Genomic DNA, 22,157 nt, shown 5'->3' on the forward strand with positions numbered 1-22,157 from the left:
TGTCCTGGAACTCACTCTGTAGACCAGGCTGGCCTCGAACCCAGAAATCCGCCTGTCTCTGCCTCCCAGGTGCTGGGATTAAAGGAGTGCACCACCACTTCCCAGCAATGCTACTGTTTTTAAAGATGTATCTCAAGGTAACTGGAACTCATGATCTTCCTGCCTCAGCCTTCTGAGTGCTAGGATTACAGGCCTGTGCTACCAGGCCCAGTCCTCTTAACTAGCCTTTTTTTTTTTTTTTTTTTTTTTTTTTTTTTTTTTTTTATAGTTACTGATTTTATATTATATAGAAATGTTTAGGGGACATACATGTATAACAATTTTTTTTTACATTTTTTTATTAATTATTTTTTTACACTGCATATTTGCCTTCCTTCTTCCCTCCCCCCGCCCCCCATCCATCCTCCAGCTGTTCCACATCCCATACTACCTCTCCACCCATTTGTCTCCATGTGGATGTCCCCACCCCCTATCCCACCTGAACTCTAAACTTCCTGGGGCCTCCAGTCTCTTGAGAGTTAGGTGCATCATCTCTGAATGAACACAAACCCAGTAGTCCTCTACTGTATGTGTATTGGGAGCCTCATATCATCTGGTGTATGTGCTGCCTGATTGGTGTTCCAGTATCTGAGAGATCTCGGGTGTCCAGATGAATTGAGACTGCTGGTCCTCCTACAGGGTCTCCCTCCTCTGAAACGTCTTCCAGCTTTTCCCTAATTCAGCCACAGGGATCAGCAGTTTCTGTCCATTGGTTGGGTGCAAATATCTGCATCTGACTCTTTCAGCTTCTTGTTGGGTCTTTTGGTGGGCAGTCATGATAGGCCCCTTTTTGTGCGTGCTCCACAGCTTCAGTAATAGTGTCAGGCCTTGGGACCTCCCCTTGAGCTGGATCCCACTTTGGGCCTGTCTCTGGACCTTCTTTTCCTCAGATTCCTCTCCATTTCCATCCCTTTAATTCTTTCAGACAGGAAGAATTATGGGTCAGAGTTGTGACTGTAGGATGGCAACCCCATCCCTCACTTGATGCCCTGTCTTCCTGCTGGAGTTGGGCTCTATAAGTTCCCTCTCCCTACTGTTGGGCATTTCACCTCAGGTCCCTCCCTTCAAGTCCTGAGAGTCTCTCACCTGCCAGGTCTCTGGCACATTCTAGAGGGTCCCTCAGGGCTTCAGTCCTTTTCCCTCACCCAATACCAGATCAGGTTCCTTCACCCGCCCACTCCCCCAACCCTGTCCACTTTCCCTTCCAGGTCCTTCCCTCCCTCCCCACTTGTGATAGCTTTCTTCTCTTAAACTATCAAAAAAGCTGGCATCTCCAGGCCCTCATTTTAGAATGTTTATTGCTGGTGAGCACTGTGTAAGAAATAATATCTACTTGGTTGGTAGAGATAAGAAGATCAAGTTAAAAGCCTGTCTGGTCTATATGAGACTTCATCCTCTAAAAACAAACAAAACAAGTTGTGGATCCCCCAGGGCGATACAGTGAGTGAGACCCTGTCTCAACAAAACAAACTCAAGTATGCCTTCTAGGCATCCAAGTTGATCATGTATATTTACCAGAAAAGAAACAAAATCATCATTCCTGAGGTATTCTGATTGGTATGGTTTTTAAAAAATAATAAATGTGAGTTTGGTGTTGCTGTATTTGCAAAAGGAGGACTCATAGCAAACCACAAATTACTGCTAGCTAAGGTCTGTTATTCTAGGGCTCAGGAGACTGAAGCAGGATGGATCATGAGCCAATCTGGGCTTTAAGTATGGCTTCCCGACCAAACAGGACTAACTTGTAAGAATCTTGTCTCAAAAATTGAAAGGATAGTGGACAGAGGTGTTGCCTTTAATCCTAGCACTTGGGAGGCAGAGACTTGTGGATCTCTGTGAATTCAAGGCCAGTCTGCTCTACAGAGTGAGGTCCAGGACAGCCAAAGCTACACAGAGAAACCTTGTCTTAAAATTTTTTTAAAATAAAAAAAATCAAGAGGATGGGCTAGGTGGTGGTGGCACATGCCTTTAATCCCAGCACTCAGGAGGCAGAAGCAGGCAGATCTCTGTGAGTTCAAGGCCTGCCTGGCATATAGAACTAGTTCCAGGATAGCCAAGGCTATACAGAGAAACCCTGACTTAAAAAAAAATAATGAAGAAACAAAACAAAACAAATAAGAAGATGGGAGGAGAGAGAGCAAAAGAGTTATTTCACTGATGTTTCTACTCTGCCCACAGAGCTGTTGAACAGGAGCAGTTATTCCTTGACTAATTAAAAATCTTGATCCAAAAACTGTACATCTGCCAGGCTGTCTACTATTGAACTACAATTTTATGTATATCCTCTTACTCTCGTGGGCCTGACGATGACATCAGCGACCCGACAGGAAGTCCTCTGCCTCTACCGAAGCATTTTCAGGCTTGCGCGGAAATGGCAGGCAGCATCAGGGCAGATGGAAGACACCATCGAAGAAAAACAGTACATACTGAAGGAAGCCAGAACACTGTTCCAGAAAAACAAAAATGTAAGTAGGCCCCATCTGGACATGGCAAGGAACAGAGAATCTTCGTGTGGTGTTTATTCACTTCTTTCTTACCTTAGCTGAAGAAGATCCATCCAACTCCCAGAGCCAGGAAGGGCCCAGAATGTAGCTTGGCTAGGCTTGCCAGTTTAGCCAATACTAAAAAGTCAAGCCCAGCCTGAGTTTCCCACTTTTGGATCAACCAGGTCTTCAATCCAGCCAATAAATGGCTCAGCATCCTCAGAAGACCCTGTGAGCCAGCGACGGAAGTCATGCCAGTGAGAGTGTTCCTCACATCTGATGACCAGCCACTCCCAGGGGTGGTATGAAGTAAAGTGCTTTTTCTCAATTCATAGAGCAATCAAAGCCTTCTGGTTATAAACTCATTTTATAATGTAGAAAAAGATGCAGGGCTCCTCCCATAATTTAGCTACAAGTTCTTTGGCCAACAGAGTGGTACAGCAAAAGTCAAGGCTTTCCTAGCTAGTTTAGTAGAACCACACACCTGAACACCAGGCAGTTTCCCTTCATCCTCACAAAGAAAGCATCCAGTGCTGGCTAGCTTTCCCTTGGGAAAACTGCCTAGCACTTGGATGAAAGGTACCTGGCTCATCTTTGCCTACTTCTGCTTCCTGTCTTCCAAGTTAGCTTCACTGCTTCTCCCTCCTGTAGCCTGTGTCTTTCTGGCTGTTTCTCTAGAGTGCCTACCACCACTTGCTTGCCAGCTAAAGGGCAGCCTCTGTTGCAGCCATGTTTGAATACCTGGATTTGGTTATTTTCTTTTTGGTTTTCTTTTGGTTTGGTTTGGTTTGGGGCTTTTTTGGTTTGTTTTTTGTTTTTTGTTTTTGAACAGGTTTATTTAGTCCTGGCTATCCTAGAACTCCTTATGTAGACTAGGCTAGTCTCCAACTCACTGATTCCCCTGCCTCTGCCTTCTGAGTGCCTGGATTAAAGGCATATGTCACCACTCTTGGCCCAGCCTTTGTTTTTGACCACCCACCTGCAGGAACTCATCTCAGCCTCCTAGTCTTCTGTTTTTAATCCCTGACCCACTAGCTGCTCCCCAATTTTTTCTTCTTGTAGCTTCTGTCACCTGCTGCCAGGGTGAAACTCTTTGTTCTTAGTCCTTATTAAAGTATCCCACCAGGCCAGGCGGGCAGTGGTGGCACACACCTTTAATCCCAGCGCTTGGGAGGCAGAGGCAGGTAGATTTCTGAGTTCGCGGTCAACCTGGCCTACAGAGTGAGTTCCAGGACAGCCAGGGGTATACAGAGAAACCCTGTCTCAAAACAAACAAACAAACAAACAAACATAAAGTATCCCAACATGTGCTGAATACTAGACCAGACAATTTGGATATAATAAAAATAAAAATACGGTCTCTCACAGATATTTTAGTAGAGGAATTAAAATCAAGACAAACTCTCGTAATCTTCTGGAAACCCCAAAGCCTCCCCATTTTAGTGTGTTTGGTTCTGTTTTTCTTAATGTATTTTTATTTCTTTTTTTGTTTTTTCCGAGACGGGGTTTCTCTGTGTAGCCCTGGCTGTCCTGGAACTCACTCTGTAGACCAGGCTGGCCTCAAACTCAGAAATCTACCTGCCTCTGCCTCCCAAGTGCTGGGATTAAAGGCGTGCAGCACCACCGCCTGGCAATGTGTTTTTATTAAATACTTGTTTTAAATACAGTGACTGTGTATAGCCATGGCTGTCCTGTGTGATTCAAGAGAGCTATCAGCCTATTTTAAGTGATGAGATTAAAGGTGTAGAAGTGCCACCACACCCAACCTTTAAAATTCTTCATACATGTACACAATATATTTTTACAATATTTACCCCTAAACTTTTCCCAGATTAGCCCTATCTACTTCAACTTCATGCTCTCTTTTTTACTTTTTTTAATAAAGTGCCAAGTCCAGTTTGTGCTCCTCATGTACTTGTGGGTGTGGAGCTGTCCACCTGAGTGTGTTTGACCTGCCAGGGGCATACCCTTAGAGAGAACTGACTCACTTTTCTCCAGTAACCATCAGCTGTCAATAGCACCTCAGCTAGGTGTGGGGCCTCATGACTGCCTCTCCTGCCTGTGCTGGAATGTGGCCTGGCTTGATGTGGTATGGGTCTTATGCAGGTAAACACAGCTGCAGTAAATTCACAAATACAACAGGCCTGTCCTATCCAGAAGACACTTAAACTCACAAGATCATAGGCATGTGTTACCCATCTGACTTCTTCTGTGCCTTTTTGGTGTTCAAGAGGTGTTCTGTTTAGATGGTATCTTTGGTAGCTGAAGGCAGAGATATGACTCCGTGAGTCAGGGCCATGGGTATGGCGTACACCCAGTAAGCCTGAGCAGACAAAATTGACTGAGAACTATTCAAGACTTGGTTTTCATTTATTTCAGAATAGTGTTTGAGCCTTGACCTAGATTGGCCAAGGACCCAGAAGGTGATATGTCCATGTCACAAAATCATGCAGCATCCTATGAAGAGCTGAATTCGGAGAACTAGAACCCAAGGTTATATAGATGATAGTTGGAGTGCTGGAGTTCTAGGAGCTCCAGCCTCTTAGAAATATCATTGTCGCCGGGCAGTGGTGGCGCACGCCTTTAATCCCAGCACTTAGGAGGCAGAGGCAGGCAGATTTCTGAGTTCGAGGTCAGCCTGGTCTACAGAGTGAGTTCCAGGACAGCCAAGGCTGCACAGAGAAACCCTGTCTCGAAAAACAACAACAACAACAAAAAAAGAAAAAAGAAAGAAAGAAAAAAGAACTATCATTGTCAGGGGCTTTTTCTTTCCCAAAGTTCCTGATGTAGACAGAAACAGTTTACTGTGTAACCCAGTTGCACTAAGACTTTAATAATAATAATGGAAAGGTATCATATTCATTGCTCTGAATCCCAAGCAGGCCAGTGGCAACATGAGAATCCATTCCCAATGCTGATAGCAGCACTGTAGCTTCTGAGGCCACAGAGGTCAGGGAGTGAGCCTCTGCCCTAAGGGTCTCAGCTGAGTTCTGTGTGCTGCTGTTCCTGGAACTCAAGTATCAGGGGACAAGAACTCCCTTGGAATTTCCAAGCCACATGGGCCAAGATGTCAACTTGGTTGTCATCTGAAGCTGATGCAATTCTCGAACTACTTTGAAGCACTCACAAATGGATACAAGATCCATGTGCTGGGTGTTTTTGGTTGATTGGTTGGTTGGTTGATTTTTGTTTGTTTGTGTTTTTTACATCCTCTGAATGAAAGTTTCTCTCCATGATTTGGGCCTTTTGTTTTTTTGTGTTTTTTTTTCTTTTTATCCAAAAATAAACATTCCTTTTTTTGTTTTGTTTTGTTTTGGTTTTTTTTTTTGTTTTGTTTTTCGAGACAGGGTTTCTCTGTATAGCCCTGGGTGTCCTAGAACTCACTCTATAGACCAGGCTGGCCTCGAACTCAGAAATCCATCTGCCTCTGCCTCCCAAGTGCTGGGATCAAAGGCATGCGTCACCACCGCCTGGTAACATTTCATTCTTTTACTCAAAAATACATTATCACAATTTGAGTGATTTTAGATTTCAAAACTCCTTTTTACACCTTACTAATGAGCATGGCAATTTATAGTTTAAAATGTGAGGTAAACCATTCTCCACTATCTTCCTCTTGCTGAAAAGCCAGATTCCTTTGGAGCAGTGGTTCTTAGCCTGTGGGTCAAGACCACTTTTGGGGATCAAATGTCCTTTTCTTTCTTTCTTTCTTTTTTTTTTTTTTTTTTTTTTTTTTTTTTTTTTTTGGTTTTTCTCTGTATAGCCCTGGCTGTCCTGGAACTCACTCTGTAGACCAGCCTAGCCTTGAACTCAGAAATCCACCTGTCTCTGCTTCCCAAGTGCTGGGATTAAAGGCGTACTCCACCACCGCCCGACTCAAATGACCTTTTCATGGGCATCACCTAAGACCATGGGAAAACACAGTTATTTATGTTACAATTCATAACAGTAGCAAACTTAGTGATGAATTATTTTATAGTGGGGGGGTCACTATAACATGAGGAGCTGTATTAAAGGATGACAGCATTAGAAAGCTTGAGAACCAGTGCTTAAGAGAGTCGGTGTGGAGAGGGTGTGAAATAGCTTTCTCATTTGGTGTTGGAGGGGATGCATGTTTACAGACTGCTTATGGAGACATGAATTGGTGTAAACTCCAAAAGGTAACTTTGGGAGTATTGTAAAAAAAAACATGTATGAACCTATATAGCCTCTTTGTCTTTTCTGCTCTAAGAATTCATCTCTTAGGCTGGGCAGTCGTGATGCACGCCTTTAATCCCAGCACTTGGGAGGCAGAGGCAGGCAGATTTCTGAGTTCGAGGCCAGCCTGGTCTACAGAGTAAGTTCCAGGACAGCCAAGGCTACACAGAGAAACCCTGTCTCGAAAAACCAAAAGAAAGAAAGGAAGGAAGGAAGGAAGGAAGGAAGGAAGGAAGGAAGGAAGGAAGAGAAAAAGAAAGAAAGAAAGAATTCATCTCTTAGATGCATTGGCATGTGAGAAAAAAGTGCATAAAAGTCTGTAGCAGAATTGTTTATAATGGGAAAAGGCTGAAAATAACCAAAATGCTCATAAATAATACATTGGCTAAATTATAATAAAGCCTGATGTTGAATTTTTGTAAGTTTTCAGGAAGAGTAGCTCCTGATGTATGAATACCAAAAGAGCTTGAAATTATGTTAATGAAAAAGCAAGACTGATAAAGATATCTGTATAAGAAAAAGCCAGGGCCAGTGAGATGGCTCACTGGGTAAAGGTATTCAGTACACAAGCCTGATGAGCTGAGCTCAATCCCTAGAGCTCAAAGACAGACAAAAGGACAAAAACAATTCCACATCAACACCATATAAGCACCACAGTATGTGTGTAATGGCATGTACACACTCCCTGTACTATACATACAAGATAATAAATGGCAAATATTTTTAAAAGGCTAATTCTCTGTATTTAGGTTTATATATTCATAGACTAACTTTGGAGGTATTCATAAGAAGGCTAACTGGAAAATAAGATAATAAAGACCTTTACCAATATTGAGTTTCCTTGCTAGTAAACTTAAAAGTTTAAGAAAGCCTGTATTTTATATACTATTAGAAAGATACTAAATGCCTCACTTATTTCCCCTTGAATAGCTCACAGACCCAGACCTGATTAAACAATGTATAGTTGAATGCACAGCCAGGATTGAGATTGGACTGCATTACCAGATTCCGTATCCAAGACCGGTAAGTATGGGCAAACTCACCCTTGTCAGTTCAGGTATTTCTAAGGATATGTACCATGAGGACTAATATTCACTGAGGCGCAAGCCATGGTAGGAAGCATGTTGGAAGTAAGTTATCCTTGCATGCCACTGCCCCATCTCAATAAATCACTATATGCACTAATATAATGCCTGGTCTCTTCTGGGGAAAGCAGCTCCTATTTATAAAGCTTCTCTTTAGGCCTTACCCATTTTTATAGAAATACTTTTATTTTTTTTAGTATAAAAGGAAAGCTTTTTAGATACTAAAAAATTAAAGTTCAGTTATTAAAAGATTACAGAAAGTAGAAAGTGAAAATTGTCAAAAATTCCCACCTTTTGGAAAAGACCAATGTAATTTTAAAATAACCAGTTTTCAACTTTTTGACTTAAAAAAGCAGTTATTTTGATACTTTATCAGTTCAATTTAATTACCTGGTAATATTAGTTTTACACACACACACACACATACATTCTTTTATTCATGGGATTCTAGGTATATTGTTTTTATTACCTACTGACTTTATTTCATCTCTTCTGAGCATCTTTGTATACAGCTCTACCTCAATCCTAAATGTTTGCATTGTATGATATTGTAAGAATGTGCCATCATTGTACAAGTCAGGGTTCCTCCAAGAATCAGAACCAGTAGGAAGGAGATTAGAAGATATAGATGGATGGATGGATGGATGGATGGATGGATGGATAGAAATAGATCACACAGTTATGGAGGCTAAAGACCTAGGAAAAAGCTAGGGATGTAATTCAGCCTGAACTGGAAGGCCTAAGAATCAAGGGGGCTGATGATAGAAATCTAGAGTGGAAGTAGAGAAAATGAGATATCTCAGCTCAAATAAGGTGAGCAAGAAGTAAAAGAAGTAGATTCATCCTTTGCCTTTTTCCTTTTCAAGTCCCACTAGTTTGGAGGATGACCCTCCACACTGGGAAGGGCAGTCTGCTGAATCTACTAATTCATACACTGCTCTTTTCTCAAATACCTTTACACATATACCCAGACATGATTCTTAATGAAATTCAATCAGATCTACTCATAAAATTAGCCTTGAGAGCCATACTATAAGCATCTTCTACCTCAGTAGGCATTTGAGTTGGCCTACTATACACTGACCATCATTGCACCCAAGCACCTTTTCTTGTTTTCCATCTTTGGGTGCCCATTTTGCTGAATGGACTTGTAGTTCTTTTCCTGTGTCTAGGCACAGTGAAGTAGATGGGTGCAAGCTCTAAACCAGATTCTACATTCAGATCCCATTCCACCACTTAGTGTGTGACTTTGAACAAGCTAGTAGTTAGTTTCTCTGAGCCTCCATTTTTTTATCTATAAAAATTATTTTAAAATGGCTTAGGAGGGGGCTGGAGAGATGGCTCAGAGGTTAAGAGTACTGACTGCTCTTCCAGAGGACCTGAGTTCAATTCCCACCAACCACATGGTGGCTCACAACCATCTGTAATGGGATCTTATGCCCTCTTCTGGCCTGCAGATATACATGCAAGTAGAATGCTGTGTACGTAAGAAGTAAATCAATTTTTAAAGAAAAAAAATGGCTTAGTAGGTTATCATAAGGATAGATCAGTGAATTCAGATATATGAACAGTAATGAGTCTGTGGTAGAATTAGCACTTAGAAACAGTAAGTCCTCAGTGAATACAAGTTACACTAATGATTAATGATTCTTCATGTCATTATTCTCACTCAGATCCACCTGCCTCCAATGGGTCTCACCTCACGACGAGGCCGGGGACTTCAAACCCAGGAGAAACTGAGAAAACTTTCCAAACCAGTGTATCTGAAGTCTCATGATGAAGTTTCCTAACAAAGAAGACACTTTACTTTTTAGAATGGTGAACCAACTCGGTTTTGAATGTAAACCAGGCAATATATCCTCCTTGATTAGAAGCAAAAAAATTAGGTCTTGATTCAGACCTACAAAATTGGTCTTCACCTATGACATGTGGCTGCAGGCATCCCTAGGTTTTTTTCTGGGTCTTGCTTGCTGCTTGAGCTGATGACATTGTTCCTAGAGGTCATGGACTTTACATCTTCACTGAAGTCGTCCTTGGGAGCTATCTGAGACCTGTAGAGGAAGGCTAAAGGCAATTCCTCGAGCTGCCATTCAGTGTGCATCTGATGCAAAGAAATTACCTAGTTGCTTCAAGTTCACACGGCTCCAGAACTGCTCCCAAAATACTTTCTAGAGGTTTTCCCACAAGTTATTTTCATTTGCTTAAATCTGGTTTCTGTATAGGCTCTTTTTGTGGTCTCCTGACTCTTATAATTTCCAGATTTTCTGACTTATAAAGGGCAGCTTTGGATTGATTATACTTCTTTGTTGTTTTGTTGAGTTTTGTGTGAGTATGTGGAGAGGATTGTTTTGAGACAGGGATTTCCTATGTAGCACTTGCTGGCCTAGAGCTCTCTATGTAGACTAGACTAACCTTGACCTTGTGTTGATTCTCCTGCTTCAGCTTCCCAAGGACTAGAATTACAGACATGAGTCACCAAACCCAACTGATAATGTGATCCTTTTAATGGAAATATGGAATAACACCCTTCCTCTCATTGATGATAAAGTATATTCCTTAATTAAATATATGTATACCTTATTTTAAAGCCTGTGATTACTTAAGATGCACTTAGGAATCTCTCATGCTCATGAATCAATAAGATTAACATAGTGAAAATGGCCATCTTACCAAAAGCAATCCACAGATTCTATGCAGTCCTCCATCAAAATTCCAACACAATTTTTCACAGACATGGAAAAAGGAATTCTCAATTTCATATGGAAAAACAAAAAGCCCAGGATAGCCAAAACAATTCTCAACAATAAAAAATCTTATGGGGGGAAATTACCATCCCTGACCTCAAGCTGTACTATAAAGCAATAGTGATAAAGACAACATGGTATTGGTACAGAGACAGACAGGTTGATCAATAGAATAGAATTGAAGACCCAGGAATAAACCCACATACCTATGGACACTTGATTTTTTGACAAAGAAGCCAGAACCATACAATGGAAAAAAGAAAGTATCTTCAATAAGTGGTGCTGGTCTAACTGGTGGTCTGTATATAGAAGACTGAAAATAGATTAATATTTGTCATCTTGCACAAAACTCAAGTCCAGATGGATCAAGACCTCAACATAAAACCAGATACACTGAATCTAATAGAAGACAAAGTGGGAAAGAGCTTCAAATTTCCTGAACAGAATACCAATGGCCCAGGCTCTAAGATCAACAATTGATAAATGGGACCTCATGAAACTGAAAAGCTTCTGTAAGGCAAAAAATACAGTCAATAGGACAAATTGGCAACCTACAGATTGGGAAAAAAAATCTTCACTAACCCTACATCTGATAGAAGGCTAATATCCAAATATATAAAGAACTCAAGAAGTTAGCCTCCAAAATACCAAATAACTCAATTTAAAAAGGAGTACAGAGCTAAACAGAATTCACAACAGAAGAATCTCTAATGGCTAAGAAGCACTTAAAATTTCAAAGTCTTTAGTCATCAGAGAAATGTACATCAAAACAACCCTGAGATTCTACCTCACACCAATCAAAATGGCTAAGATCAAAAACTCAAATGACAGCACATGTTGGCAAGGATGTGGAGAAAGAGGAGCACTCCTCTATTGCAGTGGGATTGCACTGGTACAACCACTCTAGATAATCTGGTGGATCCTCAGAAAATTGGAAATAGTTCTATCTGAAGACCCAGCTATACCACTCTTAGGTATATACCCAAAAGATGCTTCACCATACCACAAGGAAATATGCTCCACTATGTTCCTAGCAGCCTTATTTGTAGTAGGCGGAAGCTGGAAACAACCCAAATGTCCCTCAACCAAGAATAGATACAGAAAATGTGGTTCATTTATACAATAGAATACTATTCAGCTATTAAAAACAAGGACATCATGAGTTTTGCAGCAAATGGATGGAACTAGAAAATATCCTGAGTGAGATAACTCAGAACCAAAAGGACATGCATGATATGTACTCACTAATAAGTAGATATTAGCCAAAAAGTATAGAAAACCTAGGATATAACCCACAGACCATAAGAAGTATAACGAACAGAAAGGCCCAAGTGAGGATGCTTCAATCACACTTAGTAGGGGGAAGAAAATAATTATGGGAGGCAGAGACAGGGATGGACTTGGGTGGGAGAGGGAAGGGGGAGGAGATCAGGGGAACAGGATCAGGTAGGGGTGGGTGATAAGGGGTGGGGGTGGGAGCAGGAGAGAAGCCCAGAGGACCAGGAGAATGAATGGAAATATGCAGCCTCAGGGGCAAGGGAGGTGAGGGGACCCTCTAAAAAGTACCAGATACCTGGGAGGTGAGATACTCTTGGGACTCAATGGGGATGACCTTAGCCAAAATGCACAACAATGGGGATAGGGAACTCAAAGAGTCCACCCCCAGTAAATAGATAGTACCTCAAATGGAGGGACAGGGTTACTAGCCCACAGTCAAAATTTCTGACCCAGAATTGTTCCTGTCTAAACTGCAGGGATAAAAATGGAGAAGAGACTGAAGGAAATTCGGTTCAATGACCAGCTCAACTTGGGATCCATCTCATGGGGTTGGGGGGGGGGGACCATAGCCTGATACTATTACTGATGCTATGATGTGCTTACAGACTGGAGCTTCATGGCTGTCCTGAGAAGCCCACCAGCAGCTGACTGTGACAGATACAGATACTTAACACCAAACCAGTGGACTGAAGTCAGGGATCCCTATGGTTAAATTAGGGGAAGGATTGAAGAAGCTAAAGGGGAGGGCACCCCCATAGGAAGACCAGAATTCTCAACTAACCCAGACTCCAGGGAGCTCAGGAGTTGGAGATTGAGCCACCAACCAGGAAGCATACACAGGCTAATCTGAGGCCCCTGGCACATATATAGCAGAGAACTGCCTGTTCTGGTCTCAGTGACAGAAGATACGCTTAATCACAGAGAGACTTGAGGCTCCAGGGAAGGGGGAGGTCTGGTGGGGCAGGAAGCACCCTCTTGGAGGCAAGGGGGAAGAGGAATGGGATGAGGAACTGTGGGAGTGGGGACCAGGAAGGGGGGGCAACAGCTAGAATGTAGATAAATGAATAAATAAAGACTGGGTGTGCTGAGCCAACTAAGACCCAACTTGCCCATCTCCATCATTGTCCCTTTCTAAAGTGGCTCAAGGAAACCAAAGTGATTTTTCACTATGTTCAATTTTGCCTTACTCTACTGACCATTAGGAACTAGCTTTCCCACCATCCTGTTCTCTCAGTGGAAGACCATTTAATAGCTATACCAATCTTTGAGAATCTTCTACATGACAGGAAGCTTTAATGTGATTTTTCTCTGCCTAGCTTCTTTTCCAAAGACATATATACAATTACATAAAACATCAATTTGCTGTCAAACTATATAACAAGGTTGTTTGGATGGGTAGGTGGGTGAATGAATGGAATTTGTGGTGGGTTCATTTTGCAGCCTATACTGGCCTTGACTGAACTCAAGGTCCTCCTGAGTGAATGCTAGCATTACCATGCCCAACTTCTGTGTCTTACTATTAATATCATTTCTCCCACTTTCTAAGTCCATTAAATTTCTTTATCACTAAAAAGAACTGAATTCAATAGGTAAAAAAAAAAAAAGTTTTAAGATGAAGTACTAGCTTGGTTGTCAGGTCTGATGGTCATGTAGGGTGTCAACTTGACCACACCTAGAATTAACTAAAACCCGAACATCTGGGTACCTGTGAGGAATTTGTCTTAAATCATTTAAAGTTGGAAGACACAATTTTAATCTGAATCACACCTTCTAGTTATAGCCTATAGAAAGGACATGGAAGAAGGAAGCCTTTGCTCTTTGCCTGCTTGCCCTCACTCGTGATTCACTGGCATTAGATTCTATTTCTTTGGGATTCTGACATATCCTGAAGACTAGCTGAGACATCCAGTTTCATGGACTGAACAATTATTAGATTCTCACACTTTCCATTTGAAGACAGCCATCGTTGGACTAGCTGGCCCACAGCCTGTAAACTCCTCTAATAAATCTTATATATGTGTGTATGTGTATGTATATATGTATATGTACAATATATGTATATGTACATATACATATATAAAATATGTGTGTGTGAGAGAGGGAGAGAGAGAGAGAGAGAGAGAGAGAGAGAGAGATTCATTCTATCAGTTCTGTTCCTCTAGAGAACCCTGACTAATACACCAGGTTTGCCTGATGTCATCTGCTGAGCTATTTATAGCAGAGCTTGCTGCTTCTTGTCGAGTTAAGCTCTGACCATCTTTGCCCAGGACTCTCGCCTCTAATTCACCATGTTTTCTGAAGAATATATTTCCTTTCTCAGGAGGAAACATCATTACCACATTGACCCCAACTGAAAGTGACCTCAAATTTAGGGCTATCTTTGTTTTCAAACTGGAGGAAATATTTTAAATTTCAAAAATGTAATACATCATAAAAAAACATTTTGTCCCTTGACCCTGGAGGAATGAGACAGTCCTTCCCTCTCTCAGCTTTTCAGTGCTGAATGAAGCTGGAGTTAGATAACTATAATTAAAATTCACTTGCTCTCTTAGCAGCCCCTTCAGACCAGCTTTTTTTTTTTACTAGATATTTTCTTTATTTACATGTCATATGATATCTCCTTTCCCAGTTTCCCCTCCAAAAAACAAAACAAAACAAAACAAAAACAAAGAAAAACAATAAGAACAAACCCCTCCCCCTCCCCCTGCTTGCCACCTCACCCTCTCCTGCTTACTGGCCCTGTCATTCCCCTACACTGGGGCATAGAACCTTCACAGGGCCAAGGGCCTCTCCTCCCATTGATGACTGACTTGGCCATCTTCTACTATACATATGCTGCTGGAGCCATTGATCCCACCATGTGTACTCTTTGGTTGGTGGTTTAGTCCCTGGGAGCTTTGAGGGTACTAGTTAGTTCATATTGTTGTTCATCCTAAGGGGCTGCAAACCTTCAGCTCCTTGGGTCCTTTCTCTAACTCCTTCATTGGGGACCCTGGACTCAGTCCAATGGATTGCTGTGAGCCTCTACTTCTGTATTAGTGGGGTACTGTCAGAGCCTCTCAAGAGACAGCTCTATCAGGCTGGATTGGCTTTCCTTCAGTCTCTGCTCCATAGTTAGTCTCTGCAACTCCTTCCATGGGTATTTTGTTCTCCCTTTTAAGAAGGAATGCAGTGTCCACATTTTGGTCTTCCTTCTTCTTGAGTTTCTTGTGGTATATGGAATGTACTTTGTGTATTCTGATCTTCTGGGCTAATATCCACTTATCAGAGAGTGCATACCATATGTGTTCTTTTGTGATTGGATGATATTTTGTGATCCTCACTCAGGATAATATTCTCCAGATCTATCCATCTCCCTAGGAATTTTATAAATTCATTGTTTTTGATAGCTGAATACTACTCCATTGTGTAGAAGTACTACAATCTCTGTAACCATTCCTCTGTTGAGGGACATCAAACCAGTTCTTTTATAGCCTGCAATATGACTGACCTACCATCCAAGAGTTACAGGGTTGGATCCTGACTGTCTTTCTGTCTCATGTGACTGATCTTATTTGGAATGATACAGTCATCCTAACTATTAGTGCATTCTGATTTATCCACATATAGGGAAAAGGGAGGTTTCTTAAAAAGAAAAAAAAAAACCTTTAGTGACCTACTAAAGGTAGGAGTGTACTTCCTCATTGTCTCTATTACCATTCACTTACTCTTTCTGGGAACTTGGAGAGCTTGTTCATCTCAGAGTTTGGTTGACACCATGAAGAAATTGAAACTAAAGTTTTCTGGAATACCTTTATTTCAATCTGAGGCTTGCTTCATTCAGGAATAGTCACAGGTCCTGAACCAAGGCATTTGTTTTTAGTGAAGACAGAAAAGCCAGACCATACACATTAAGACTCAAACAACCAATTTCTGCTCCACTATAAATACCCCAAACAAAGCCACTTAGAGCCCAAGAGCTACATGAGAGAATCGGGAAAGAATACCTCAGGAATTTGATGTTCTTGTCTCACTGTGGATGCTCTGGTGAGAAACAAGAGGTGGGAATTCCTTGGATACAGTCATGTGGCTGGAACTACAACCTCTTCCAAGAGTCTACATCAGAACAGCCAAGTCCTTGGCAAGCAGGCAGCATGTGGCAGTGAAACATACATGGATTCAAGAGCCAGAGAACTTCCACCTGGTGGTACAAGGTGAAGACTTCTGTGGTACTTTCAGGAAAGCTTTTTCATGTCCCTAAGACACTAGGTTGGGAGGACAACTATTCCCAGCATGTGGGAGTGAACAAGTTGGCCAGATGAGAGGCTAGCCCATACCTGTGACTGACAGAGAAACGATTGAAGCTGGTCTGGGAATGTAGCTCAGTGGAGTGCTTACAGTCATGGGCTCAATCCTTGACACCAAGCAGTAGCCGAACTTCTGACTGCCTGGAACCTAATCAGCACCAGTAAAGTAGAAGTGATAATCCTCACCACCCAAGGTTGTAAGATGTGCTTTTAACATAGAAGTAAAAACTGGAGAGACAGTTCAGTGGTTAAGAGTGTTTGTCACTCCTACAGAGGACATGGATTCAGTTCCCAATATCCACAAGCAACTCACAACTATTTATAACTCCATTTCCAGGGATTTAATACCCTCTTCTGACCTCCTTGGGCACCTGTACTCACATACTCAAACTTGACACATACACACAAAAAAATGTCTTAATAAAGTATACCAAGAACTTTAAAAAAAAATTCAGGCCCTTCTTGATCTTTAATGGGACCATGATGGCTACACAAGTGGGTCAGTCAGGGAAAGAAGTGGCTGAAATTCTGTAACAGTTACAGCAAAACCCAAGGTAAAGAAAATAACTTCAAATGAGCTTAAGCCAAATGACCACCAGTCTAGGTGGAGAGTCACACTGCCTGTGTTTCAATTTAGTAGCTATCTCATTTGGGAGCATTACTTACTTGTGGTCTCTGCAGCCATGAAATGACAATAATAATGATAATAACCTACTTTACAAGGCTGCTGTGAAATGTCTGGATGCTTGTGGATATTGGGAACTGAGTCCATGTCCAGATCACTGTCACCTTTCCTACTGTTTAACTCAAGAAAAAAAAAAGGCTACGTTGTCATGGAGAATGACACCATTTACTCTCGGTTTTGTGACACCTGCCATCAGTTATCCAGCTGGCACAGTGAGGCCACCCCTCGGTTTATCCAGTGCTTTTGGGGCATGTCTGTTGGCAGCTCAATGGACAGGACATAGTTAGTAGAGTGACCAGTGGTAGAGAGGATGCCTCTCCGAGCACTTGTCTTATACACTGGACACACATAAATGTCCTCATGCAGGAATGATGCACTCTCTCCGGGTTTCAGCCAAATGATGGGCAACGGGTCATAGAGGATTTTGGGGAGAGATTCTCCAATCTGAAAAGTCGTCCTGTCCCAACGGGCACCCTCAAGGAAAAGTCCTTTGATGTAGGCCCCATCTTCTGGGGTATCCTCCATTGTTGTTTCTTTTGATGTTACCTGAAAGAATGGAAAGCTATGAGTTTTATAATCTGCTAGTGTCCTTACACGTGATACTAATAAGAACCACCTGGCTGCCAAGTGGGCTTCTGTGACAAGTCTTATCAGATGCCAAGTCTGGTTCCTAGACAGCTTCCTGCTCTTATATATGGCAGACACAGAGAATGCAATAAAGTAGGAGTCAGTAAGCACACCGAATGTAGCTTAGTGACCCTACACAATTGCTTCTCTCCTTTGGAACCTGAATCTAGGATTCTGAATCAGAGGCAAGTTGATGAAACCATTCTGGAGTGGGAGGTGAAGTAGAAGAATAAATTTTTTATTTACTTTTTTAAAAAACCAGTTCCTGTGTTTTTAAGACTTGTCCTGACTGAAGAATCAGCTTAGAGAATGCCTGGAAAGTGAGCTGATGAGCTGGTTAGTTTCCAATGTCAACCATGCCTCAGTGAGGGGTTGTCTACATTGGACTGGTCTGTGGGCACATCTGTGAGAGACTTGTCTTAATTGAAGTGAAAAGGCCACTAACTGTGGACAGCACCTTTTCATGGGCTAGGCCCTGGACTCTATAAAGGAGCCAAGTACTAGCATGCAGGCAAGGATCTATGTGCTTCTCTCTGCTGATGCCTTAAGTCAGCATTGCTCAACCTGTGGGTCAATCTACCCATTCACAGAGGTTGCCTAAGACGATCAGAAAACACATATTTACCTTACAATTCTTAACAGTAGCGAAATTACACTTAAGTAGCAATGAAAATTTTATGGTTGGGCTCACCACAATATGAGGAACTATATTAAAGGGTCATAGCATTAGGAAGGTTGAGAACCATTGCTTTAAGTTCCTGCTTTGACTTCCCTTCGGTTTTGGACTAGGAATTGTGAGCCAATTCCTCCACTAAGCTACTGGGCACAGGGTATTTTGTCATAGCACAAGCAAGGAAACTACAATAGCTTCCAGATGTCATGGTTTAGATAGAAAGGTGATAACCTTGGATTCCTCCCTGTAGAGCTGAAAATAGTGTAAGGGCTGTAGGGAGTAGTAGATTATGATGGACCAAAAGGTTGCAAGCCCCATTTAATATCATTCTAATTGTAATATTTTCCATTTCTAAAGACCATGTAAAGCATTCTTCCAAGTGAGGATACAGAATAGACAGGAGTAGGGGAAATGCTTTCATTTTTCTTGCAATGATGGTGACAGACTTTTCCTCTGCAAAGATTAATTTATTGAATATATATTTGCATGTGTGTGTGTCTGTGTGTGTGTGTGTGTGTATGTGTGTGTGTGTGAGAGAGAGAGAGAGAGAGAGGAAGAGAGAGAGAGAGAGAGAGAGAGAGAGAGAGAGAGAGAGGAAGAGAGAGAGAAAGAGAGAGTGTGTGGATATCAAAGACCAACCTTGAAAAGAGTCAGTTGTCTCCTCTCTCGTTCATGTGGGCTTCAGTGATCAAACTCAGGTTACCGGGCTTGCATGCAAGCTCCTTTATCTGCTGAGCCATCTTGCTGGCACCAAATTCGTTTTTCTATGCTCAGAAACAAGGGCTTGGGAGCAGTGCTGTGATTATGTCAAGACACCCTACACTATGCTAAATTCATCACATGTTCTACTTCTGAAACATTTGTTGCTCTGCACAACCAAATATCTGTATTTAGAAGGAAGTGAACAATACTGTTTTCTTAGGTTGATTCCCCTGAGCTGTTCCAACCCACAAGATCCCTACCTCAAATTCAAATCCGATGTGGTCAATGGGGATGGTGTATTTCCTAGCATAATTCTGAGAAACTCCCGTCAGAAAGGACTGTGTGAAGTAGAATCCAGAGATCCAAAAGACCACAGGGGGGCCTTTGATGATCCATTCCTGTAGATCCATAGAGATAAAAATTGAGACTCTACAATACATCAACAATAGGTTAAACCAAAGTGAATGTAGGACTGGAAACATAGCTCAGTGATCGAAAGCACTGATGCCCTTGCAGAAGGACGAGAACGTAATTCCTAACACTTCTGTCAGGCAGCTTACAACCATCTCCAGGGATTTGACTCCTGTATTCTGACACCAGCATACACATGTTCATAAAAAAGTAGACACCCATACACACATACACATATTTTTTTTTCCAAGACAGGATTTCCCTGTGTAGCCCTAGCCGTCATAGAACTTGCTCTGTAAACCAGGCTGGCCTTGAACTCTGAGATCGGCCTGTCTCTGCCTCCCAAACTCAAGGGTTAAAGCCATGTGCCACCACTAACCAGCAAAATTTCATGTGTATAAGTGTTTGTCAACATTTACATCTGTCTGTGCACCACCATATATGTGATCCATGCTTGAGATCAGAAGATGGTATCAGATTCCCTGAGACTGAAGTAACAGTTGTCAGGACCACATGAGTGCTGAGAATTGAATTTGCATTCTCTGGAAGAGCAGCTGGTGTTCTTAATCACTGAGCCATCTCTCCAGCCCAATGAAATAAATCTTAAAAGAACCAAGAGAGGTATGGATATGGTACTCTGCTTTTTTGTTTTCCTTGTTGAAGAGAGTCCTCTTGGTTTAACTTTCCTATCTTGGAAACAAAGTACCAAAAAATGTATTTCTACTTTAAGCATGGGTGCAGTATTGAATTGGGGACACAGTAGGGAATGGTAAGAACCAGAGCAGGGCAATATATGTCGTCTCTTGTCCTGAGCAAGAGTGGCCATGCACAGATGGAGGTACATGACTTGCTGGGGATGGTAGTTATTTTTGCCGGACAAACATCTAGATTTCTCTCTCCTACCCTGTTTGCGTTGTTTGTTTGTTTGCTTTCTTTTTATTTTTCTCATGCTAGAAATTGAATTTAGACAAATGCTAAGCAAGTACTCTACTATAGAGCTGGAATCCAACCCCTATGTGTTAAAAACCCAATGTCTATATGTCAGCTCAAAAATATTCACATCACAGCCTTAATCTATCCATTGGCCCAAGTATGTGCCATAGACCTCCAGGTTGTAACATTTTCCTAGTTTTTACTCCTACCTCTATAAATTAATGTCTCTATGGACTTTGAAAAGTCTCTCCCTTCCCCCTTGACACAAGTCTGGAAAGGCCATTCCCAAATAATCAACCTAGGATGCTACACAGCTGCCAACCCTCCTCCCCAACTTCTGTTCTGCTATCTCACAATGTCTTCTCCACCTGAGTGAGCTACCAGGTATCCAATTACCCAGATTCCCAGGTACCTGGAAGAAGGCCAGGCGGGCCAATAGGTCAGCCACGTAGCCCCCCAGGGGCTTCAGTGATGGGTAGGACTTGGCTACCCACATGGCTGGCACTTTACCCACGAGCATACTACTGAAGACTTCTTCCAGCTCTGAGGACATTAGGACTTGTCCTTTGATGGCTCGGCCAATATCAATAAGGCTTCTGCGAACTACTTTGGTCAGTCTGTAAGGATAAAGAAGCAGCGTGAGCCTGGCTTTATAGGGGTTCCTTCTATCTTTTGCCCTGTTCAGAGATCAGTGATAGGAAAATTTCAATCACCCATAACATCACCACTTAAAAATAACTTTGATGTATATCTTTCTTGTTTTCTTTAGAAACACAGCCGTATTTTTAATGAAGTCAATCCATATTGCCTTTTTGTAATCTACCTTTCTTAGCACATAGTGAAATCTTTCCAATTTGATGAATCCCTGCTACAAGCTCTCAAATGCTAGAATTGCAGGCATGTGCCCTACAGCCCAGTTCTAATTTGTGCTATTGCGGTTTTGTTTGCATGTGTTGCACATGCTCATGTAAGTATGCATGTGTGCATAGATGCCAGAGGTTGACTTTGGTGACTCTTTACCTTATTGTTTTGAGACAGGGTCTCTCACTGAACCCAGAGCTCATTGATTGCCTAGACTGGCAGGTCAATGAGCACAAGGGTTCTCTGCTTTCCTGTACTGGGATTACTGGTGTCCATCACCAGACCTAGCTTTCTGTGGGTACTGGGAATGTAAACACAGGTCCCCATGCTGGCATAGAAAGCACTTTACCCTTGGACTATTTCCCCAGGTCCTAAATTGTTCTTTATAATGACTATACAGCATTCTATTTTATTCAGCTATTTCCATACCATGGAAATATTTTTTAAGCTGGACATGATGACACACATTTTTAATCTCAGGACTCAGGAGGCAGAGGCAAATGGATCTCTGTGAACTCAAGGTCTACATAGTGAGTTCCAGGCAAACAGGGCTAGCTACATAGTAAGATCATGTTGGAAGGAAGGGGGGGAGGAAGGAAGGAAGGAAGGGAGGGAAGAAGGAAGGAAGGAAGAGAGGGAGGAAGGGAGGGAGGAAGGAAAGAAGGAAGGAAGGAAGGAAGGATTATTTATAGGTTGTTAAACAATATTGCTAGATAAATCCATTTATATCTACTTTTGTGTAAATTTCTAACTACTTTCTTAATAACAGGCTTTTGATCAATCAGTACCTATGGTTTAGACTTTTGATCTGCATTGCCAAAGTTATTCTTTTTACAGACTATGGGGTATGTACGTGAAGAGGGGCAACCTGCAAATGGGCAAGACCACCTGCCTCTTTCTGACCTCTCTACTCTCAGGCCTGCCGCATCCCAGAGGAGTTCAGCTGAGTGACCCCCACCCCAAAACCTTGCTACCAGAAAGAACTTGTAAAATCTCAACCAATTGGGCAAGACTATGAGCAAATTCCTCAGCAGGAGGAATCCTAATTACAGCTTTCCTGTTATCCAGTTCTGTTCTTGCAAGGTTTTAGTACCTAAGGAACTCTTGCCCCAGAAGACACAGTCACAGAACCCTGAATCAGAAACTAAACTGT

General features: G+C 42.0%; 2 protein-coding genes across 5 annotated transcripts in view; one reads left to right on the top strand and one right to left on the bottom strand.

Moving 5' to 3' along the window:
- Positions 1-10,384, top strand: part of Lyrm1 (LYR motif containing 1) — a 23,916-nt gene extending 13,532 nt beyond the window's left edge. For all 4 annotated transcript variants that reach the window (XM_031388097.1, XM_031388098.1, XM_031388100.1 and 1 more), the window contains exons 2-4: positions 2,218-2,504; positions 7,650-7,742; positions 9,478-10,384. In XM_031388097.1, coding sequence (XP_031243957.1) covers positions 2,346-2,504; positions 7,650-7,742; positions 9,478-9,594 — 369 coding nt within the window. In that variant the 5' untranslated portion in view covers positions 2,218-2,345 and the 3' untranslated portion in view covers positions 9,595-10,384. The remainder of the gene's footprint in view (positions 1-2,217; positions 2,505-7,649; positions 7,743-9,477) is intronic.
- A 5,230-nt stretch (positions 10,385-15,614) lies between these two features.
- The window catches only part of Dnah3 (dynein axonemal heavy chain 3), a 172,271-nt gene continuing 165,728 nt past the window's right edge, over positions 15,615-22,157 (bottom strand). Inside the window, exons 59-61 of the mRNA XM_031388102.1 lie at positions 20,556-20,760; positions 19,060-19,197; positions 15,615-17,343 (exon numbers count right to left, since the gene is read on the bottom strand). Of these exons, the coding sequence (XP_031243962.1) occupies positions 16,990-17,343; positions 19,060-19,197; positions 20,556-20,760 (697 nt within the window). The 3' untranslated portion in view covers positions 15,615-16,989. The remainder of the gene's footprint in view (positions 17,344-19,059; positions 19,198-20,555; positions 20,761-22,157) is intronic.

Source organism: Mastomys coucha, unplaced genomic scaffold (genome assembly GCF_008632895.1).
Source record: "Mastomys coucha isolate ucsf_1 unplaced genomic scaffold, UCSF_Mcou_1 pScaffold21, whole genome shotgun sequence".
NCBI lineage: Eukaryota > Metazoa > Chordata > Mammalia > Rodentia > Muridae > Mastomys > Mastomys coucha.